The following is a 25175-nucleotide window of genomic DNA, read 5'->3' on the forward strand; positions in this document are numbered from 1 at the left end:
AGATGAATGAGAAACAGCGAGTGCTCTTTGCTATCACGGCTATTTAACTGCAGCAAATGGGCAAATATACTAGTCTTTCTGAGTTCACGAAACCATTCAGGCTCGGAGTCAGCACGGCGAGTACCACTGTATGTACACGGAGACATATCATAAATTATTGGACAGTTGGACAGCCTTGGTCAGACTCGGCACTGAAGAGTGACGGATCACGTGTGCTCCACTGACTTCACTCCTATTGGTTGTCGCTCCCGAAAGTCGCTCTTCATTTGCATTAAGTTGAACAGATCTCAACTTTGTCGCATCGCCAGACTCGCCCCATCCGGTCGCCTTCGCGCGTGTCGCTGGAAATCGACCGCTCCCCATTGAAATGAATGGTATCGTGTCGCTTGTAGTGTGAACGGGGCTTAACATTTTTGTGGAAACCATGTTAATTTTTTTTTTTTTCAGGATTCTTTGTTGAATGGAAAGTTCAAACAGACAGCAGTTTTTTAAAGAATAGATTATTTTGTAACATTGTAAATGTCTTTACTGTCACTTTCAAAATCTTTGAACTGTGGTGGAGATATATATAATAAAAGCCACATCATTGTCAGCTGTTCAAAGCAAACATGCTTATTGTATTGAGTGTGTACTATTTGAAATGAATGGATGAGGACTTCATTTCCTGCTATCTATAGTCTGAATAGACAGATGGGTACATTTTCCCAGTGTATCATTGAGGCCGAATCCCACATTTCCTGCTCCAGATCCAGTGGTGGTTGTAAACACATGTTCTGTCTCAGTACTGCTAAGGGATTTGCTTTAAAAGATAATCATGTGGTTACTTCAGAAGGCCATGCTTTGTTGATTTAGGTGGAATGACCTGGGGATGTGGGAAAAAATGGTCCAAATGACCCTTACACTAATACTGTAAACATAAAAAGCACTGTAGTGTAGCTCCTTTAGCACTGAGCATGTTGATTTGGATCTGAAGTGTAGTGTTCATGTGTTTTTTTCTGAATATGGGCACTTTGAAGTGCCAAGTAAAAATTGGGCACCATTGGGTGGAAAATTCACACGGAAGTTCAATCTAATGAATAATTTTAATTGAGTTCTGAACTCCACTGATGTACTTTTTTTCTAGCTTGAATATGATGCTACAAGATAAGCAATCAACTTCATCATTTTTCACTTATGTGCAATGACAAAACAATCAAGAAATAATGCAACTCAGTTTCATAGCTGCAAAGAAATATTTTACTTTCAGTAGGGCTGCCCCCAACTAAAGATTTTTCTAGTCGACTATAGTAGTCGTTAATTTAAGCCATTGGTCAACTTATATTAACTCAAGCACACGCATAAAGCTTGCCGTAAAGCACTGGCAAAAGTAATGATTATGAATGTGTCGGATAAAATAGCAAGGAGACAATTATTTATTAATAAACTAGTGTTATCTGAGTCAGGGTCGGCTGCAAAGTTGAAGTTGACGATGCTGACTCACCATCTCTGCAGTACAGTGGACACGCCTTTAGAGAAAAATTTACATAATCAGAGAGTATTTGTTTAAAAGTTGACATATTTTTCATGTCTGTGAAGTAGCCTTTCCCAATTCACTTGTCACTAGTACTTGTGGCAAAATGTTAATTTTGGACCCTGCATTTGTGAGGTTGGGGCTTCTCACTTGCCATTTGATATTAGTCTATAAATATTCTTTAATGATAAAGCACTCAAACTTTCTTTAGCAAAATGCCTCTGAAATTCTTAAATTATCTATTAATTGTTCTTTTGTCTCTTTTAGTGCTCTTTTTATGTAAAGCAGTGTGATGAGTCATTCATAAAATCATATCAAGAGACATTAGTAGACTGTGGCCTTTCAAGCTCTTCTTAAACCCTGGTGAACCCTAAACCAATCAAATTATTGAAGAGTGTAGAACATCTTTGCTCACTGAATGAGCAGCAAGCTCTGGTCTATTTATAAAACAATATAAAAAAAATATTTAAAAAATGTGTTGGTTTCCTGGCTCTTGAATCAGAAAATGTCAACAGCTGACCTATTGGAAACTGCTCTGTTGCTCGACCTTGGAGTTGTGCTATTAGTTGATGATATGGTTTGTCTTGAAGAGTTCTTCTGTAATTATGGCTCATCAAAACCTGTTTATCCTAATTAATGAAGAAAACCACTTTAACTTCATAAGTGACTGATTTGAAATGCTTTAGGCAGCTAATAGTGCACCTTACATGAAGTGCAGGGGAGATTGAACTCACTATTGATTTCAAATTATTTTGCCTTTAAAAAATAAGCAGCCAAGTTGGAACCAAGTGAGCCAGGACTACCACTGGTGCCCCTTCAAAAACAAGTTAAAAGCTTGTCAATGATGCCTGAAAATGCTCCCTACGTTGGCAGCTCACTAGGAATTTTGGAACAGAGCTGTGTTTTGAATACCTTTTTTGTGCCATGATCAGATACAGATACAAGTACATTCCTAGAAAAGGAAGACTGGGGTAAAGCAGAAATAGAAATGCAAAGACTTTTACCTTAGCTAGCTTCCGACCTTAACAAGATTGTGCTCCTCTTTCTCCCAGCCAAGATCTCAACACCCACTCCATTTCTTTTCATCTTCTGTAAGTCGCTGAGCCAATGTATCAACATACATAAAGTCTCTCAGTGTCACATTTAAGTTTGGGGCTAGAAGGGTTGGGAAATATATTTGTCAGATTTTTAACAATTTTCTCTGTTTATTATTCAGCAATATTACTTATTTGACTTGCACTACTTTTATTGGATGAGAACTCAACTTAGCTGGATGATGACATCACTGTTTTCTGCAGAGCTGTTTTATAGCTGAATTGAACTCATTTTATAATTGATGTACTTTATACAGTTATTGCGCTGAAATGAGTCAACACTGAACTGATTTCAAGTGAATAATAATGACTACTATTGTCTTCTTAGAGCTGCTTTACAGCATAATTGAATTCTGTTTGCATCATTGAATTGTTATTTTCCTGTTTATCACTGCAAAGCTGCTTTGAAACCATCTGTATTATGTATAAATGCTATATAAATAAAGTTGACTGGACTTGACTTTTATTATCCAGTCGTGTATATTTGGAAGTGAAGCAACGCAACTGACTCGGGCAGGTCACGTGACGGTAACAATATGGTGTAGTACGTCCAAATTTCATTCATACTACCCCATATTCACACTATATGGAACATACTTTTTAATTTGATTCGTTAAAATGAACAGTTGATTATTTTTGTATTACATTTGTGTAGTTCTGCATTCATTATTAGTAGTTTAAGGACACGTTGTTGATGCTGCTTATGCTAGTTTATTTTCTGGCTCATGTTTCTGTAAATGTTATCAGATATTCACAAGATAAACATTTAATTGTCAACATTTCTTACTAATGTCAGCCAGGTGCATGTAAGATTGTGACTACTTCTGCACTTCTTAAAGCATATGGTCCAAACCACAGAATAAGTACTTTTAACTCACGAAATGGAAAATGCCAAAGTCTTAAACGCATTACTTTCCCCTCCCCACATCTGTCCACACAAGGCGGAGGGGGCTAGATGATGGAAAGGAAAACAAATTTTAGGATAATAAAGGAAAAGAATCTTTTAAAATATTCTCAGACCTGCTGATGCCAAGACTAGCACAACCCCACCCAGACCACTCTACTTAGTTTTGGAGATGAGAAGAACGGCTGTACTTTTCACCATATATATATATGAGCTGTGGATTTCCATGTCTGCCCAGTGTCTTGGTCATCTGTTACAGTTGTGACCTTGTTGAATAAGGCATAGGTGTCAGATTTCAGTCAGCATAACACCGTTAGCTGCCAAAGTCCACTGTCTTGCACTCAAGTTGCTCTGTGGCTGAAGTATGAACCAGAAAGTTTGCGGTTGATGTTGTCTTTTTTCTGTGATGGAAAATTTTTTGTTTTCATCTGTTCAGCAAGTTTTCAGTGAGTTGATGTCCTTATGTGAATTACCGATACTCGCATGTTTTTGCCTCTCTAACACTGACCAAATACCGCAAGATACTTCTTTTTAGATAATTTTTTTTAACACTTTACAATAAGGTTCCATTAGTTAATGTTAGATAATTTATTAACTAAAATTAACTAACAATGAGCAATACAATTGTTATAGAATTTAACTTTTCGTTGTCAGTTAGCTTCCATTAAATAATATTAACAGATATCAATGTTAACAAATGGAATCTTATGGTAAAGTATTACCAATAATATTTTTTTTAATTATTATTATTATTATTTTTAAACGCATAGCAGCCTTCACTCTTAGAAATAAAGGTTCTTCATTGGCATCAATGGTTCAATAAAGAACTTTTAACATCCATGGAACCTTTCGATTTATATAAAAAGTTCTTTATAGTGGAAAAAGTTTTGATTATTGAAGTCTTATTCACACTAGAACTTCTGTCACTTCTGTGACATTGCTGTGAAAACTTTTATTTTTTAGAGTGTTGGTCAGTTACTGCAGTGTTACGGTTTCATTTTGAGTTGCAAGATGGTGCCAGTTGGTTTATTCTAATGTTGAAAAGGAAAATAAATGGGGAATATACAGATACAAATATACAGTTTAGTTGTCATTATACAGAAATATTTGATTGTACAATGCTTTGATTGTCCAGTCGGCATGAAGTGTTCCAGAGATATAAATCTGAAAAATGTTCCCCCTACACAGCACTACTTATTTCCGTCTTTCATTCTTCCTGTCTCCTTTCTTTCAAGAGGTTCTCTCACACTCATGAGACACCTCGTTTTGCTTGCAAACCCGCCGCCCTCTTACTTTAGTACTTCACATAACCCCATCTGGTCCACAGCTGAAAACTATTAGGCACTGCTGGAACTTCCTCCTTAGTATCCCAGCTTGTGAGAAAGCGAATAAGTCGCTCTGCATTTCACCCATCTTTTTGCCTTCGTCTTAAAGCGCTCTCCACTGGCTTCCTCATTTGGTTCGTATTTGGCAGAAGACACTGGCTGGTGCTTTGGAAATCTCCTCTCTTTATTGGTAAGAATGTTGGCCTTTTTATGTGGAGAGGTCTGACAGAAAGGACATGAGTGTTTGGAGTATGGCTCCGAGCTCAGCGGTGAATAACAACTGATCCATGAAAGGAATGCAGAGGGTTGAATTAATAAACATTGCTATTTTGCTATTTGAGCTCAGTAAATGGGGTTCTGTTGGAAACAAAGGATAGTTTTATTTCTTTTTCTTTTTCTCAGCTCAGTTGAGGTGGTGAAGCATAGTTTTGTTGTAAATGCTGGCAATGTTTACTCAGATCTGGGTCATATCAGTGGAATGCTCATCAACTTTGAACAGCCTTAACTTTTTTTTTTTTTTGTGGCTGTGGATGTTTACATTATTCGGTTCATCCTGAGCTTCTGCATGCTTTGTGCTTTTAAATCCAAATTTTGGATTTTTGAACACCATCATAAAAAAGAAATTCTAATGAGAAAGTAGGTCATTTTTATTTTATTTCCAAACATCAGTATGGTTATGTGAATGTTTGTTGTCCTCCTTAGTTCTTTCTATACTTTCAGCTCATTGTTAAGGACTATTATTTGAAACATTTCCCAAAATATTGTTGTTTATAAGAAAAACTAAAATCTTATTTAATAATTTGAAAATTAACGTTTTGATAGTTGGATAGAATTTTCAAAGAAACACAATTTCCTAATAGTCAGTTTAGGTTTTTAAAAGGTTCTTTTTGAAACCAATTTTCTTCCATAAATGATCCTGTTGTAGCTTCTACTTTGAATGAATGTGAGAGTAAAAGGAGCAAAACATTTTATATTGGTGGTTCTAAAACAAAACAAAACAACAACAAAAAATTTAAAATTTCGACTATCACCTATACCCACATTTATTTTTGCATAAGACATTTTTCCAACATATTGAATTTTTTTAAGAAAATAAAAGTTTATTAAAACTAAGTTGTTCGCCTGGTATGTGTTTGACACACTGCAGAATGTTGTAGAGGGCCATTGTCAAAATGGCCTATTTCACTAAAATGGACAATTCCTGAAAGGAAAAAAACAGCTGTTTTCAACAAATCTTTTTGTGAGCTTTTGGGCTCAAAGATTAATTGCACTTGGCTCCCAATAATTGCTGTTTGCAACTATATTTTCATTTTTAATCCAGCAAAAAGGACCAAGGCAACATCAGACCTCACATCTGGGGGACCGTATAGCTTCTCCACCCAACAGTTATAAATGGCTTTGGCTTCTCTCAGACATGCCTAAGCCGGAGTTGACTTTGAAGATACTAAATATTATCAGCAAACTTTGCAGCTCAGCATAAAGGACGGTCTCAGGGTCTCCCCTGTGGGACAAACTGACCAGCCAGGAAGTGATAAACGGAGAACAAACACAGCTGCTGTCAGTCAGGCAGGCGGACGGCACAGCCAGGTGTTTGCACCAGGTGTGACCGGGCAACAGATAATATTGCGTAGCAGAATAACTGGGAAAGAGTGGGCATTATAGCCACAGAGTTTATTTTCTATACTCTCTGTGGAATATTGTTATGAAATGGCATGGGCATTTTTCCTGTGAAGTTGTGCAATGGTGACCAGAAATATGACTCAGTATATGTCAGCCCTTTTTCATAAGTTTTCTGAACTCCTTATGACTTATGAATTATTTCAGAGTTGTTCTACTTCTTGGTCTCTTTAGGCTACTGGCAGGGGTGACAAACTCGTGATTTCACCTGCTCAGTCAGTGATGACCGCTGTCCTTGTACGTTGGTTTGGCTCTTTGACAGCTAAATTGCCTGTGAATAAAAATACAAGTGCCTGCCTTCCTGTTCAGCCCCTTTGCATTTAAACTTGGCAGTCTGTAATGCTGATGTCTGTTTGCACTGTTCACTTGGGAGCCTAAATATGTACACGTATACAGGCACAATTTCATACTTTACAGACAGACAGGCATTTATTTGCACAGTTGGTCACAAAGAGCCTCATTGGCTCAAACCATTAAGCTGCTCACATATTGTCATCATCATGTTGTACCAAGTGGGGTGAATGATATGTTTAAGATAAAATAAAATAAAATGCATTGTTCTGTCATGAAACCTTAAATCACATTCTTCTGTGCCAAGATGCCATCCCAAAATACTATAATTTACTGTTTCCCTCCAATGACGCTCCACACCCTTCAAATGAAAACACTATAAAATCACTTTTTACAACTGCTTATTTTGCAAGATGCTGTGTGAATTCTCAGTCATATCAAAATAGCATTTCAGACAATAGAGTTTAATTGAAGCTTACCATTTCCCCTTAGGACAGCACATAACAGTGTGCTTTTCTGTGTTTCACCCTTTCATTACTATTTAATCAGTTTACTAGAAGAAAAAAGTGCACTTCAGATTCCCCATGGACAGTTGACAATTAATCTTAAGGTTACTCAATTATTCATAACAAGAATATATTATTTCTGTGCTCATCTTCCGGTGTGTACAGTATTAAAACGGCAGTTTTCTATTATTATCTTACTGCATTTTGATATGAACATGATTAGCGCCACACAATAAATTCAGTGAAGTCATGCAATGATGAACATACCCGGGAAAAAGATGGACATGGTTTGTTAACATGACTGCTAAGTCACAGACAGGCAGTGGGAGTGATGAGCTTCCACTGAAGTCATTATGAAGTTAAAGATGTATTTCTCTGAAGAGCCTCTATGAAAAGGGTTTGTCTTCACTGCATCAGGGAAATCTGTAATGCGCACATAGACCTCCATGGGGATGTCTTACATTCTCTTCTTTCACCATTCATTCATCCGTCTGTGCTATTGTAATATGTCTGCCCATTGGGCTTAACATTTGAATAGTTTGTCTCATAGCCTATATAAGTCATTGGCTTAGCTTATCTCCTGATGTTTGACAATGCCTGAGAGGGAGAAGCTTAGAAACAAGCATGCAGTAAAATGGAATTTCTTTTTGACTTCTTCCTCATTTTTTTCTATAGTGTCACGCTTAAAGACCCACTGAAATGAGCACCTTTTTCTGTCTTGTCCAATTGTTTTTCCTATTGAAGCAGGACGTTTTGAGTGGTACATAGGGTAGGGCTGCACGATATTGGAAAAAATGACATTGCGATATTTAGTTTTTCTGTGCCCATATGTTGCAATAAAGAAAAACAGGAATTTTAATCAGATGACTTTAATGGCTATAGTTAGAAAGAATGAATCATTCTTGAGTGGGCAAGAAAAGAAAATATTTCTGCAACGAAAATAATATTAATATTAATAATAAAGAAAAAGATGAAAAATTACTTTTTACTTCAGACTTTTTTAATGGCTAAATAATTTAGGGTTGAAAGGTTTAAAGGGATACTCCACCGAAAAATGAAAATTCTGTCATCATATACTCACCCTCATGTTGTTTCAAACCTGTATGAATTTCTTTCTTCTGCTGAACAGAAAGGAAGATATCTAGAAGAATGTGAGTAACCAGACAGTTTTAGATACCATTGACTTCCATAGTAGGAAAAAAATATATACTATGGAAGTCAATGGTATCTAAAACTGTCTGGTTACTGACATTCTTCTAGATATCTTCCTTTCTGTTCAGCAAAAGAAAGAAATTCATACAGGTTTGAAACAACATGAGGGTGAGTATATGATGACAGAATTTTTCGGTGGAGTATCCCTTTAAGAAATGCTTTACTGTAATATTTTATTTTTAAGTTATATTTAAACATTATTGGAGTATGTTTTACATAAATAGTCTTTCCACTCAATATTTCACATTCACACTCAATGTGTTGGCGTTTCTTTGTAATTATTTGTGAACATATTCTATACATATCTATTTAAAAGAACATGCTACGTGTGCTGTGCTAGACTAACTGGGACTAGTCACAACACTTGCATAGTGTTGCCCTATTATTGGTTTGATTGCTTCTATTGCTCTCCTCATTTGTAAGTCGCTTTGGATAAAAGCGTCTGCTAAATGATTAAATGTAAATATAAATAAAAAAAATGTACTTGCAATTTCTGAGTGAAAATAGTTTTTAAGTAGCCTAAATCTACTGTAGTGTAAGTTTTTAAAAAAAAATATCATTCCACTTGATTTTCATTCCCCATGATTTTGACTGACTATAAAATAAAAGTAATTATCATGATTTTGTGATTATTATTAAAAATGAAAGAATTAAACAATAAATATATTGTAATAACTCTACTGTAATATAAAAAGGGGAGTAATACAACTTTATTTTACTGAAAAATTCCAATACTAATATTTTCATCTTAATTTCTTCAAAATAAAAAGGTAGCACATATATTTATTTAATTAAATGACAGCCTGCTTGTTTTGACAATCTCACAAAGTCTTATTGCGATTCTGATTTATTTCAATTTATCATGCAGCCCTAGCATAGAGCTCTCCTCTTTTTCTCAATAGCTAATAGGTTTCAGTTTCACATGGTGGCATTTGGGAAAGGAAATTCTCATTCTAGAGAATATTTAATTGGATAAAAATTAATATGTAAATTCATATGTGCTAGTTTGTTAACATTTAAAGGTGCAGTAAACGATTTCTGAGAAACTCAGTTCATATTTGAATTCGCCAAAACAAACAAGCCCCTACCCAAAAGGATCACACCCCTATCTTGATGGCTCTGCCACCAATTTCATTAACACATTTTACAACACGGGCACCTCCCCCTAATGGGTGTATACACCCCTTACTGCTGATTGGCTACAAGTGTGTTTTGGTGCTCTATAGAGACAGAGCGCAACGCGTCATAATCTGAAGACCACGCCCACCAAGGGGGAAAACAAAGCAACTGTCTCCATTGACTTTGCATTGCGAGAGGCTGCCTCCTTGTCATTTCTTGCTTCTAAGAAAAGACAGAATAATGCCTAAAAGCTGCTGTGTGACAAGGTGTACAGCAAACAAGCTAAGAAACCCAGAAATAAGTTTTCATAAGCTGTCGACCCCAAAAAACGAGCGTTTGAGGACATACAAGTGGATACAGGCTGGAACTAATGGGTAAATTGTGGGATCCTGACACTCAGTATGCACTAAAAATACACTACGTGTGCAGTAAGTTAAACATATGGTCACTGGTGAGCCAAATATCCAAATGTCAGTTTTATATATTATATTTCTGTAAGATAAACTATCCTGTGTTGCCGATTACGGTCTCCTCCAGCGGGTGTACGTTAGTTCTCATAGTAATGAGACACGTGACGCTCTGTCTCAACTGCCTGTATCCACTTTTATGTCCTAAACACTCGTTTTTTGGGGTCGAGAGCTAATAAAAACGTATTTCTGGGTTTTTTAGCTTCTTTGCTGTACACCTTGTCACACAGCAGCTTTTAGGCATTTTTCTGTCTTTTGTTAGAAGCAAGGAATGACAAGGAGGCAGCCTCTCGCAATGCAAAGTCAATGGGGACAGTTGGTTTGTTTTCCCCCTGGGTGTGGGCGTGGCCTAAATACGCTCTGTCTCTATACGATCCCCTTTTAACAGCGTTAGAGAGTACGTAAGGATAAAGATGGCCTCAAATTAATACACACATCCAATTTTATATTCATTGGGATCTTAAGCAATTTAAAGTGTTTTCTTGCTTGTTTAAAAAAAAACTAAAAACAATTATCTTACTGCACCTTTAATTTCACTCTGACTTTTGAAAACACTCTGCATGTACCATCCTCCACAAATACACGTTCAAATATTTGAACCATGAAGGGCATAGTTACCCATAATATTTATAGTTTTGACTGTTATTCCCCCTACCTGCTGTAGTACTTCTTTGTAGTAGAGATATTTGTTTATTAAAGGGGTTATTTCTTGTGAACCCAATAGCTTTTAACCCAGTAACATTTTCTGCAATAACATACCCTAGGAGATTTAACCTTAAGGCAAATTCAAAGAATTTTGTTTTTTTGAAGCATTTAGTCCTACTTCTCAGACTCCATGGAGTAAATTTCCATATATGCTCTCATCCCAGCAGGTAGAAGTGGCACATTCCAGGAAATCGCAGCCAAGACGGAGCGTTTTCAAGCATGAACCGGGCATTTAACAGAAAAAAAGGTATGCGTTGTACCTGTTTTTTGTCTTGCTTTCCTCTCTTTTCTCTGTCTGTCCATCGAACATAATCTTTATGGCTGTCAAACGATACAAAAATTATAATGACAAAAAAAATTAACCAAATTAATTACACTTAATTAATCACAGTATTATTTACATATTTCAATGTCAATATTAAATTGATTCAAAGACTTTGTTGTGTGTATTTGAATTCATTGAACATGTGAACAAGCTTGAATTGCTCTGATGGTTGGAAATTGCAGAAAGTACAGATTTGACTACAGACCAGGGAAACGTATTACTTAGGCTTTTTTGAAATTATTATTCACATTATATTAATGTGTTAAAATTGACAGGCCTAACATAAACCCTTGTAAAAAATCTACTATTCAGACTCTCCCTTCATAGTCTGCCTGTTCCTCTCTCTTATTCTTTCTTCCTCAACCTCTCTTTGTTCCTCCCCTAGTCTCTCCTCCCTTTCTGTCATTTCTCTGTGGCTTGGAGCAGACAACCTGTCTGACTCCAGAGGCCTGTTTTTTTTCTCTGTGTATTTACAACCACCTGTCCCACCCTTCTTTCCAAAATGAATTAATGGATCTTTGATGTGATAAACCCAACTGGCCAGTCTTCGATCCCAGATGGCAGGGATTGCACTGGTAATATTTCTGTGTTAGGAGCTCCTGTTGCTCTGTCTGGCTCGCTTTGAAGATATGGACTATAATCACAAGCGCTGTCCAATGCTAAATCCCTTGGGATGATGGAAGATATGATGATGTTTAGAGATACGTTTACAAATGACTAACACATTTGGTTTTTATATGAATGAGAGATTATATTATAGGGATGCACAATGCCATTTTTCCAATGCCCTTCTGTTACCAATAGCGGTATTTTTTTTTTTATTATTAGTGCAGTAATTTTCAAATATATTACATAGAGATTATTATTTGAGGGTGGCTTTTTTAATGTTTTCACAAACTGTTAATAATATTAAGTAGGCCACTATAGCTGATCACCAATGCCATTGAATTTGTGAAATCATTATGAATCAAACTACTGTTCATCATTTTATTGCATCATGCGTATTGGTGCATCTCTAGTGTACTACATTCAGTTACAATTTGCTCATTTATCCAGAAAAAGTTGTAATCTGATTTCATAAAGAGGTTAGGCTTAACAAAGTAATTATTTTGGCACTGAAGAAAGCTCTTGCGGCCACAACACATTTCCCTCCACTACCTTGCACGGATGTTCCTGCTGTCACAAACGCCGCCTTTCTGGTGCACAAGACAGTGCCGTTGGACCGTGGAGAACACCAATAGCCCATCTGTCTGAAAGATAGCATTAAATTCTCAGTTGCGAACAATAGCGACATTTACCAGAGAGAGACGGTAATCATTTTATGGCCGTGCATTCATTATCAGCAGTGTCTAGTGTGAGTTCTGATGTGATGATACAGAAGAGGTTTCTGTCTAATGGAGTCTGACTAATGCCACCCTGCTTTAAAATGAGGTGGGTGATTCGTCATTGTTCTGTTAGGTAATGTAAATATGTCTGTCTTTATTGTTTCTTTTTGGTCATGAATTATTATTATTCTTTTTCAGAGTTAATGTATGATCATTTGTCTCATAAAACTCAGCCTAATAAAATCTTCTAGGTAAAAGTTGATGTTTATGATAGATAGATAGATAGATAGATAGATAGATAGATAGATAGATAGATAGATAGATAGATAGATAGATAGATAGATAGATAGATAGATAGATAGATAGATAGATAGATAGATAGATAGATAGATAGATAGATAGATAGATAGATAGATAGATAGATAGATATCAAGTTACAAAAGGGCTGGGTAAATATAGGAGAGAACACATATTGGGTTAATTGTACTCAGCAAATTAGGTTGGTTATTTAACCCAGTATAATGGGTTGATTAATTATTGTTGTTAACAAAGCATAACATACACTACTAATACTATTTTTTTAAACAATAATAAAATTACAGACAATGAATGAAGAACTCACTATTTGTATATAGCCTGTTCATATTTTAACAAGGTAGAGACTGCAATATATAAACTATGAATTAACTATAGACTAATAGTTTGCAAATAATCGTGTTACCAAATAATGTTTTGATTCTTTAGGGTTATCTGCTGAAAAAATATAGAATAATGAAATGTAAAGTTACAGGTTCAGTTACTTTTTGCATATTCAACAGGTATAGACTGTTAGTTTCTGAAATAGATGGTTGGTAATTCACAAAGCTCGAAGGCAGAAGCACTGTTTGTGTGATGACAAAGAAATAATTGGACCCAGATTCTTTCCAGACTTATGCATCCAATTACTAGACACAGAACATTAAATAGCTACAGTGTCTGTTATTTAGAGCATAATAAAATCAAGTTTGAACCCACACATGATCAGTTTGAATAGCCTAAACGGCACAAAAGATTTAGCATAATCTCTGATGTGAATTGTTTGTCCTTTTTTTTCTTTTCTTTTTGTTCATGCTTTTAAGCTCAGAAATCATTATGTTTGGGGTGTTCGGCTTGTTAATTAGTGACAATCTAGTATTCCCAAAACACTTCACAGTATCCTGTAAATAACCTTAGCTAAATTATACACAATACTACCTAATTACTTCTATTACATGTAACAGTTGTGCCATCTTTTTCTGTCTCTGTATCTTCTTTCATTTTATTTATTTCCCTGCAAAAGGCTTGCAGAAAAAAATTCTAAGCATGTCATCATCGCATTACTAATACCTCCAGGCTTTCATAGCATGTAGCTGGAGATGATAGAAATACCCTGCGAATATGGATAAAACATAATCTTTCTTTAATGAAAAATTGCTCAGGTGCTTGTGCTCCAGAACGTGTATTAAAATGCATTTTCAATTCTTAAATCTATTTCAATTGAAATACAACAAGGGCTTAGTGCCCACTTCCCAGTGAAGTGGCTTAAAGAAGCATTACTATTGTAATAGATCATTCTTATCTTATTTTTGCTATAACGTCGCCTTATTGCCATTCAGAGCTCCATGAATCAAAGCAGTGAGCTGTAAAATTAGATGCAGAGACTACCAAGGCTCTTACGCTCTTCTGAAGCCCTTGCAGAGGAATCCTGTTAAGAATATGCCAAGATGTTCTGATTTGGCAGACTTGATGTTCACTCATTGATCATTGGATATTATAGTGTGGGAAAATTATCGATATTTGGCCGCGCTTCCAATTCAGTACAATTCATTAAATGCACAACACACGCTCAGCCTGCTATTAGTAGGGCAAAGAGAGAATCGAGATGCTCAGATATGCACAGAAATGTTTTGATGGCACCACAGACACAATCACTTTTGACATATTTCAGTGCTTTCTCTAATGACCTTTTGGCAGATTTTTCTCTTTGTTAGTCATTCTCAATTGCTATTGGTTTCCCTTCAAAAAATATAAGAATAAGCAATGCATTTCTTCAGACACTTTGCCATCAGTTTCTGCACCACTGTGATCATCACTTACCGTTCTTGCGCACGGGTGTACGCAAGAAGAACACTGTAACATTTTGAGGTGTGCTTTCTTCATTTGACCAATGAATCACACTCTATGAGGAATCTCAGCATGCAAACTATACCCTGACAATCCATGGAAGGAGAAAAACTGGCAGATTTTCAATAAACAATGGATTCATGAGGATAAGAATGAGATCAAAATACACAACATTTGAACCTTGATAATTAACTTTGAAGTACATGTACTACATGACAAGTTATATCTATAACTCACCAATTTAAACCCCTTATTGCTCTGAATGCATCAAAAAGTGTGGCTAAGTTTTGAAATGACCGCTTATCTAGGAGTTACTCATTTTTCAGTCTGTAGGCCATTTCTTTTTCTGTATATTTACAATTAACTTCTGATTAAAATTGATCACTACTTTCTTGAAATGCCAGAAGAGGTTTTGAGTCCTCAGGAGTCTTTTATTTCGATCTGCCTGAGTTATACTTAGCTAAATGGGAGATTAATTGGTCGTTGTTTCCCTCTAAATGGCTGTATGGCTGATGTCCAGAATACCATTGCATAACACTCTCTCAGAAGCAATTAAAGCATAGTTTAACGAAAGAATTGGGGAAAAAGAGTGTGATGAGTTACAAATGTTGGCCAAACGGCTGACACCCCATATGTCCTATATAAGGAATAGGGAGTGATTTCGGACACACAATGGTGTGGCTAACTCTGTTCATGAGCTCCTGGTGTTGACGCCGAGTAAATCGGCAGGCGCTCTGAATGTTGTGACTCCTGCGGCTTGTTTGTCACAGTTAGGCCTTGCAGTTTCCTCTAAGCTGTCACACAAGCACAGGCACGGCAGTGTCTCCTGTCCATCACATCTGACCCCCTGTCTGCACACCTTTAAGGCCAGTTTCAGTAACTCCCCTTCTGACAAGCCAGGTTGAGCTACAGTACCACTGCAGCATTAGCTGAAATCCTTCTTTTCCACAGGCTTTTGCTGTTCTTCTTTGACAATCTTTGAAATTGCTTTATTTAACAGTTAGGATAAAACAATATAGTTTCTTCTTCTTCATCTTCTTCATCATCTTCATCATCTTCATCATCTTCTTCTTCTTCTTAATAATAATAATAATAATAAAAATTATATTAATTATTAATTCTGTTGTTTAAAGATATTAACACGGGTTTCACTGCTAAGAGTTCTGAACAGCAGTTGATTAATAAATCATTTATAATAACTGGTTTATTGTTTATACACATTTGCACTAGAATTGTCGCTGCTAAGAGGTTTAAACAGCAGCTGATTTAAAGGACTCTTTTTTTTTTTTTTTTTTTTTGACCGTTTGCCTGAAACATTGAGAATATCATTAAGATATTGCGTACTTCATAATAGCTCATAGTGTTCTGTCTCTTTCTAGATAAATCATGGATGCACACTCCAGAAGCTCTGGCCAAGCATTTTATAGCATACAATGTCAAGGTATGTGTTATGAACCTCTTTTTCCACCTAATATTTTTCTCTTAAAATGTATGTGGCTGTTTTGGTAATCTATACTTTTTTTTAAAAGCATATTTTCAAAAGTTTGGGGTCAGTAAATTATCTTTTTGAAAGAATTATCTCAACAAGGTTGCATTTATTTTATCTAAAATATTGTAAAACATTGTGAAATATTATTACAATTAAAAATGTGGTTTAAAAAATAATAATTTAAAGACACAATATGTAAGATTTTTGTACTAAAATATCCAAAAAACACAAGAGCAATGTTATATATTTTGTAAACTTGTGTACTTAAATTATCCCAAATATTTCCAACAATGTTTAAATCCAGAGAAATCAGCAGTTTTAACCAATGTAACGGCCATTGTCATTGCATCGATTTTCATGGAAACACCAAAGATGCTTTAATATATCCCTTTTACATTTTTTTTTTTAAAAGAACAGCATTTATTTGAGAGAGAAATCTTTTGTAACGTTATCAATATCTTATCAACTGATCATTTTAAGGCTTTCTGTCTGAATAAAACTATTCATCAAAAATAAAAAAAGACTTAAGGATACCAAAGTTTTGAACGGTATATCTATTTATTTTTTTATTTTTTTTATAACCAAAGTTATATTTTATTGTATATTTTTTTTATACATTAAATATATATTAAATATATTTAGTTTATGTATAAAAATGAAATAGCCTTAGTACAAAAACTCTTGTACTGTGAACTATGACAATAAATAGCTTGGCTTTATTTGAAATAACAGTGAAGCTTGCAGAATAAAACCAGAAATACTGTATGTATGAAGAAAGAAAATGGGGTCAGTTTTGATTTCATGTTGACTTTAATGCTTGTCGTCATAAATACAGGAATTGTACTTAAAAAAAAAAAAAAAAAAAAAATACAACAAATATCCAGAGGTCTAAACAGAGACAGCCTAAATGGAAGGATCAATGCAAACGCTATATACATTTTCACTTTTTCTCTTTTTTTTTTTTTTTTTTTTTTTTGTTGCTGTCCTTTCACAAAACAATGAATTTGTTTGTCTCTTTTGTTATTCATCAAACTTCTTGTGTGAAAGAACATCTCGTATACACTGTCAGTGCTGTTTTACGCTCCGTTTCACCAAAGACTCGTCTTCTGTTCAGAAGCTGTCTGCTCCGAGCAGTGACACTAAGATGTCTTACTGAATTCCTCCCGAAAACAAAAGGATTTTGATTCTCAGAGCTGCTGAAGTTTCAGCTGTGTTGTCTGCCTTTGGAGAGGAGAAGAGAATAGACAAAGAAAGTGAATTAAAGAAGGAAAAAATGGTATTCTGCCAGTGTTAGGAGGTGATAGATGAGCAAAGGCTGGATGTCTTTGGCAAAAAAACAACACATTCGGACCAGCAGGGAACAGTCGTCAGGAACAAGAGACTCTCCAGCCAGTGTAATGTAGTGTATCTATCACTCCTGCCTCACTTTCTGTTCCACCGTGCTCACTTGCCCTTGAGTGTGGACCACATCAATCATAACTACGTGCTGCAGATGCGTTTATGGGGTCTGATTTGTTTAACTCCAGTTTGGAAGATAGTGCAGTTCTTGTCCACCAGAAGAATATAGTATTTCACTTGTCTGTGTAATGAGTAGGACTAATCATAAATCCATTACTTTCAATGCATTCTTATAAAGAGGCTGACCAGCAGTAATGACTGAATCATAGAAATTAGTGTTTGGAAAGGTGGAGGGACCATTTAAAGATTCTGTTTAGCCTCATCAGAGAAAAGTAATGTTTTTGTGAGTGAAATGTTGAGTTAATGTTATGCGTGAAAATAGGTCAGACAAGAAATTCACATAAGTATAGTCTGGAAATCTTTGTGGTTACTGTCAAAATACTGTTCAATTATAAATTTCAATAGAGTAGCCATTAGACTAAAGAAGTAATGGCAAGGTGTAAGCCATTAGGGTATGTTTGTTAAATCAGCTAGCACAGCATCTTGACCACAAGGACTGGGTAAAAGGTTAATAGCTCCATCTGTTGGAAGCTGAATGAAGTGTTGTTCATGTTGGGTTATGAATGATGATGAAATTAATATTATAATTGAACCCAAAATAACTGAGAATGTCAGCACAAAAGTACTGGTGTGGTTTGCTTTGTGTTCAATAATAATAATAAAAAAAAGTCTTAATCTCCTTCATGTACAGCTTTTTGTTTCATTGACACACTTTATTGATTGATTTATGGATTTAAAAAAAAAATCTGTGTTCTCCCATAGTTTCTGGGAAATACAGAAGTTGAGCAACCCAAAGGTACAGAAATTGTGAAAGATGCTGTCAGAAAGCTCAAGGTAAGTTACTTTAGCTTCACATTGGCTGCTCACAATAGGCACCATTGTTTTCATCTGGAAACAGGAAGTGGTATTACTCTTGAGAGGATGTAATATCAGCACCCTCCAGCTGTTACAGACCTTACGTGGTGGATCACAACTGTTTAATGATGCATAGAGAACTCTATTTTATAAACAAAGGGTTAGTTCACCCAAAAACGTCATTAATTACTCACCCTCATGTCGTTCCAAACCTGTAAGACTTTCGGAACACAATTGAAGATCTTTTTGATGAAATCTAATATGGATTAGTTTTCCGATCTCTTTAAGAACTTTTTGAAGTGTCAAAGTGGTAGTTGAGTAGCTGTCAGTGGAGGGACAGAAATCTCTCAGATTTCATAAAAAAAGATTTTGTGTTCCGAAGATGAACGAAAGTCTTACGGGTTTGGAACGACATGAGGGTGAGTAATTGATGACAGAGTTTTCATTTTTGGGGGAATTATCCCTTTAATCTTACATTATCGTTTGTAAGGCGTATTGATCAAATAAGAAATGTCACATTTAAATAATAATAATAAATAATAAAAATAATAATAACAATTATTATTAATATTATTATTATTATTATAACTATTATACATATTTGATCTCTCAATGTGATTGTGGTCTTTTTATCTTTCTCTATTCAAAGTTTCAGAGGCATATTAAGAAGTCAGAGGGACAGAAGATCCCAAAAGTCGAATTACAGATATCCATCTATGGAGTGAAAATATTAGATCCTAAATCAAAGGTATGTGCATAGCCTAACATGAAACAAAATTGTGTCGAACATGAGCCATGTTGTTTAAGTAAAGCCAATTGAGAGACTATAATGGCCCTATAAAAAGCATTTGGACACTTTCTGGTTGTTAAATGTTAGTGGATCATGTTCATAGTTAATATTATATACTACACCTGTGGTTACTCTGCTAGGACACCCATGTGAACCTGAGGTGAACTCACTTTATACATTTGCCAAAGAATCACCATAGGTCATTAAAGGGGTGGTATAATGCCCTTTTCACAAGATGTAAAACAAGTCTTTGATGTCCCCAGAGTGTGTATGTGAAGTTTTAGCTCAAAATACCCCACAGATATTTTTATATAGCATGTTAAAGTTGTCGCTTTTTGAGGGTGAGCAAAAACGCACCGTTTTGTGTCTGTTCTTTTAAATGCAAATGAGCTGCTGCTCCCAGCACAGAGGGCGGAGCTTCAACAGCTTGTGTCTTTTTACCTCACACACACGCACTGAATATTTCAAAAACTTTTAGCCTTTTATGTTCAAACTGGAGTCAGACAATGATGGAGAGACTCAAGAAGTGACAACATGTAGAATGCAACAGGACATGAATAGTTAGTTGATGAATTTATGTAGCTGATGTGTAGTTATCTTCTAGTCATTGATTAGCATATTCTGTCTTGATAATCTATAAATCGTGTTCAGGGGGCAGGGTTTATGTAAATTTTAGGGTTGGTGATGTCATTAACCCGGGAGGAAGCTCGTGTTACTTTGAGCATTGTAACTTTGCAGATGTTGTTTATGCTCAAACAGCAACATTACACACTAAGGCCCTTTCCCAAATGGCACCCTAAGCGAGTCTGGTCTTCCTACGAGTCCGCACTTTCGTGACGTAATGCCGCTTTGACTGCTGGGAAGAAGTCTGCTGCGCAGCCCGCATCAGTGCAGAAGTGCGCATCGAGGGCGCATATCGACCGCAAGGGGGTCCCTTCTGGAGCACCCTTCTGGGGCTTAAAATGACAAACGGGACACCCTACGGTCTCACGGACTTAACAGACACGCGTACGCGGCAGCCATTGTAAGTCCACAAGACCGAAAGTTGCATATGAAGTGTTACCATTTGGGACAGGGCCTAACTAAAGTTAGAAAAGTGAAATCATAATCAAGCACCCCTTTCAGATATTTTATGTGTGTCCTAATACTTTTGTTTCCACTGTATGCCCACATCTATCTAAAGGCCCTATATTTTGTCTATACTGTCTCTAATTCTGTTTTCTTTTTCACAGGAAGTACAGTACAACTGTCAGTTGCACAGGATATCCTTCTGTGCAGATGATAAGACGGACAAAAGGATATTCACATTCATTTGTAAAGATTCAGAGTCCAACAAACATCTCTGCTATGTGTTTGACAGTGAAAAATGTGTAAGACAACAGATAATGTCATAATAGTCCTAGTCCTTTTTAATTAAATTATTCTGTCACACTTTCATATTTATAGCTATATTATAAATATACTATATAACTATATTAACTTTTCATTTAAATAGATACTTTAGTGCGTCTCAAAAGACAAATAAACAAAACACTGCTGATGATGCAAATCATCTGCAATTTATCTGTTGATTCCAGGCAGAAGAGATAACACTGACCATCGGCCAAGCGTTTGACTTGGCATACAAGAAGTTTCTGGAGTCCGGGGGAAAAGACGTAGAGACAAGGAAACAGATAGGTGGCCTACAGAAAAGAGTGAGCATGATATATCGTTAGAGAATGCTATAACTGTGGTTACTCAATGACTCAAATAGGACTATTTGTGTATGACAAATTAATATCTGTCTTTATAGATTCAAGATCTCGAAGCTGAAAATTCTGAGTTGAAGAAGCAGTTGCAAGTCTTAGAGGAACAGCTGATGATTGCTCAAGTTCCTCCTGTAAGCGCTGCATGGACTTCGTCAGTAGAGTGCATCTAATTGCCTTCACCATTCTGTTAATTAGCTGCATATAGACATCAGCTATGCCTAAAGATATTTTCTAAACTCATGAGCTTTTCCTTTTTTAAAGAAAAAAAACAGCAGGAAAACTAGAACACCAGTGCTGACTAGTTCTGATCTTTCCACAGCTTCTCCACATTAACTCTTCTAATGAGGCTTATATGCTTCAGAGACCCTCATCTCTCTTCTGGTGTCACAACGTGACATCATTCTCTTGTCTCGAAATCTCTTCTGTTACACTAACGCCAATGAGCTCACCTGACTCTAACCTTTCTGCTGGCCTTCTGACTCCTCCACCTGCTATACCAGCTCTGTCAAAACCTCCCAGTGGAGCCAGTGTTCCTCGCCCTCCTGTTAAGCACTTTTACGTTTACTCTTTCTTTATTTGTGGTCTTGGTTGTTGCTTTCAGTGTTGTTTCTTCTTCTTTTATTTTTATTTTATTTTTTACAGCTTACAAGTTTTATCCTCAGATTTTAAAGGCTAGTTACACAGCCTCAACACACACTAACACTAGATTCCAGTGGTTGTTGGGTTTTGTTGGATCAGTCTGAACTAGCCTTAAGTGGTCATGAATTTTGTCTAAGACCCATTTTACTTCTGTAAGTTGACATATTTACAAGTAAGTAATTCTATTTATCAAAGCAAAAAAGGTTGGGCTTGAATTTATAATTTGGGAATTGATTGGATCATGAAAAGTATATAAATTTGTAGCTTCAGCGAAGAATTTTAGATTTTTGATTTTTTTGATTTATTGAATTCTGATTTCATGTTGACTTTAACGTTATAAATACTCTTTAATAGAATAGTACAGGTATGATGTCAAAACCTGGTTCCTTTGAGGTTTTCCGTTGGGTTTCCTATAGGTTACATTTTTGTGTAAAATAAAGTCTGTGTTAAACATTACTTGATGATACTTTGACGTTTTGTTCTACAACCTAAAGTGAACACCCATGGTGAAAAAGCTCATTTTGAAGCAGTTAAGTTCATTACATTTTTGATAAGTAACTAGATAAGTGTGTGTGTGCAATGTATGGTGTACGGTGAACAAAATGTCAAAGTATCAAGTTATGCTTCCACAGGCTTTATTTTACACATAAATCAAAAACCCTTCCGGATTCGGACGTCATACCTGCACCACTCTATATGTAGCACTTTATTCTTATGCTTTAACAGATGAAAAGGGTTTTCAAATTAGGTGTTCTTCAGAATGCTCATCCTACTCCATTATTCATATTTGCAGGGAAATGGCATGTCCCCGAAGAACCCCACTGACATATTTGACATGGTTCCATTTTCTGCAATGCCCCCATTGGCTCCATTACCAGCAAGTAATGGCTCGGCCCCTCCACCCCCAGCAAGGCCTACAGAGATGAGTATGTACCAAAATGTTGGCTCATTCAACCATAAGGTCAGGTTGCGTAGGCAGTCTTTTTACTGTCATATATTATAGATGTTAGCTTTAGTGGCATGTAAAATGAAGGAAAAATTACTCCCCTTCTTCTTCTTTAGGGAGAGACATATTTGGTGCAGAGCCCTTTGACCCATTCACCTGCGGGGCAGCTGACTTTCCTCCCGACATCCAATCTAAGCTGGATGAGATGCAGGTGACCGCATGTCTGTGAATTATTAGCAAATGGACTGGTGTGAATGAGCAGCTAATGGAGCTGAAAGCAGGCATTGCTGCAGCTGTGAAGACACTTCTTCATTCTGAAGGGATGATTTCATAAAGTTTTGTTTTATGTTCATTTTGGATTTGTCTTGGGAGTGAGTGAAGTGACAAGTATGGTAACCCATAATCTGAATTTATCCTCTGCATTTAACCCATCCAAGTTTATAGTGCACACACATAAGGAGCAGTGAGTAGTGAACACACACACACACACACACACACACACACACACACACACACACACACACACACACACACACACACACACACACACACACACACACACACACACACACACACACACACACACACACACACAACATGGGTTAAGGAGAAAATAAAGACTGAAATGAGCTTGAAAGTTAAAGCACAATAAACCATGCAAGAGAACTGAGTTCTTTATGACATGGCCAAGTATGGTAACCCATACTCTGAATTTGTTCTCTGCATTTAACCCATCCAATTTAGAGCACACATATTTGGAGCAGTGAGTAGTACACACACACACACACACACACACACACACACACACACCCGGAGCAGTGGGCAGCCGTTTGCTGCAGCTCCCGGGGAAGCCTGGAGTGCTATATGTGGATGCAAAACTTTCAAGAGAAGTGCTAAGTTTGCTTTTTTGTTAAGTATGCTTTGAACCTGATTAAAATAGACTAACATGCAGGAAATCTTTCATACAGAGCAGTTACATTAAACATTTATATCATTTGCTAGTTTTGCTCAACTAACAACTTCAATTTTCCGTCTCTTTGCTTTCTTTCTGCTTGCAGCGGCAAAGATGGTTTGTATTTTGAGACAGTTTGATTTTTTTTTTTCAGATGGCATAAAGCTGAGGTCTAATTTGGCATGCTTAACCTTTTAAAATGGATAGTTCATTAAAAAAGAAAAGAAAAAAATTCTGTCCATTTCTCACCCTCATTTTCTTCATGTCCACAATTCTCTTTTCCATGCATTGAAAATAAATGGTGACTTGGTATATTGGACTCAAGTTTATGTAAACCAGTCTTCTAAAGCCGTGCAGTAGTTTTGTGCAGTTGTTTGTGATGGTAATGTGTAATGTCATTGCCAAACATAAATATGCACACATTCAAATTGGCCAAATTAAATTTGAGACTTTGGAATGGGTTAAATTGCATTCTGTGGCTTTTTATCGTTTTTGAAGCTTGATGGCCCCTAGTCACCATTCACTTACATTGTATGAAAAAAAAAGCAGTGTCAATATTCTGCTAAAAGTCTCCTTTTGTGTTCCTTGGGACGAAGAAAATCACACAGGTTTGGAGCAACATGAGAGTGAGTAAATGATGACAATTTATTATTATTATTATTTGAACTATCCCTGTAAATGATGCAAGTAAATTATTTACACCCAAACATTAAGCCCTGTGTCATTTTCATCTTCCTCATGCCCTGCTTAAAAAACTATTTTCACTTGTATAAATGTTTGTGTATGATGTGGGTGTTTTAGAAGGTTTTGGGTTGTTTAGATGTAATACTAAAATACCTTGGTTTTCCTGTTGTTTTTTCCTCTCCAGGAGGGGTTCAAAATGGGACTAACAGTAGAGGGCACTATCTTTTCCCTTGATCCACTAGAAGGTCGTTGCTGATGCCAAGAAGAAAGTTTTGTCACTTTCATGTTAAACCATTTGTATTAAGGTGCCAAACTCGGGTTTACAGTCAAGATGTCAATGTCTTATCTTACGTTTTTTTTATGTATTTGCATTTTGAATTTGGTTTACAAAAAGTATATTGAGTAATCAGAAGCAGTAGATCACTATTTTTGTAAGAACTAAAAATAAAAAAAAACTAGTAATGTAGTTTTAACACCCCTTGCTTGTACAGGCAATGAAGGATGTAGAAAGTATGTCCAATTGCACAGTCTGTCAAAGTTTCATAATTCATCAAATTCTTGAAGCTTTTGTTACACATACAAACCGCTGTTTTTGTATCTCTATGGCATATTACAATTCATAAAATCCATAAAACTTTATCATTATAGAGAGCTCCCTTTACATTATTTTGTAACTTTATTTTTAACAATTAATGTTTTAACGTACATCATAACCACACTTCTTTTTTTATCAGATCACATGTAAAATTATGATATTGTTTTTGTTTATAGCAGTGGATCCATTTAAATACAGTATGTTTTAACTGAAAAGCAGTGCCATAAATTGTAAGACTGGGCTATTTCCACATTAACATGTACTTGTATTGCAGTTTAATTTTATATTACATATTTTAGTATACTCTTGCACAAGGAAGCACTTTGGAAGAGCTCTGTTTATGTGTTATTGGTCATTCAGTTTATAAGCATTATTTTAGCCTATGCTGTTGTAGTCATTAAAAGAAAACGGTACATA

General features: G+C 36.0%; 1 protein-coding gene across 6 annotated transcripts in view; it reads left to right on the plus strand.

The window, feature by feature from the left end:
• gulp1a (GULP PTB domain containing engulfment adaptor 1a) overlaps window positions 1–25175 on the plus strand; it is a 48898-nt gene extending 23723 nt beyond the window's left edge. For 3 of the 6 annotated variants that reach the window (XM_082176701.1, XM_082176704.1, XM_082176703.1), the window contains exons 2-11: window positions 10975–11057; window positions 15982–16043; window positions 18312–18383; window positions 19054–19152; window positions 20427–20564; window positions 20772–20888; window positions 20987–21073; window positions 22375–22507; window positions 22644–22738; window positions 24348–25175. In XM_082176701.1, coding sequence (XP_082032827.1) covers window positions 11030–11057; window positions 15982–16043; window positions 18312–18383; window positions 19054–19152; window positions 20427–20564; window positions 20772–20888; window positions 20987–21073; window positions 22375–22507; window positions 22644–22738; window positions 24348–24419 — 903 coding nt within the window. In that variant the 5' untranslated portion in view covers window positions 10975–11029 and the 3' untranslated portion in view covers window positions 24420–25175. Of the gene's footprint in view, window positions 1–4758; window positions 5024–10974; window positions 11058–15979; window positions 16044–18311; window positions 18384–19053; window positions 19153–20426; window positions 20565–20771; window positions 20889–20986; window positions 21074–21261; window positions 21487–22374; window positions 22508–22643; window positions 22739–24347 lie in introns of those variants that run through there. The other 3 variants (XM_082176706.1, XM_082176702.1, XM_082176705.1) reach the window with 3 other exon arrangements.

This window comes from Leuciscus leuciscus (genome assembly GCF_965113295.1).
Source record: "Leuciscus leuciscus genome assembly, chromosome: 7".
NCBI lineage: Eukaryota > Metazoa > Chordata > Actinopteri > Cypriniformes > Leuciscidae > Leuciscus > Leuciscus leuciscus.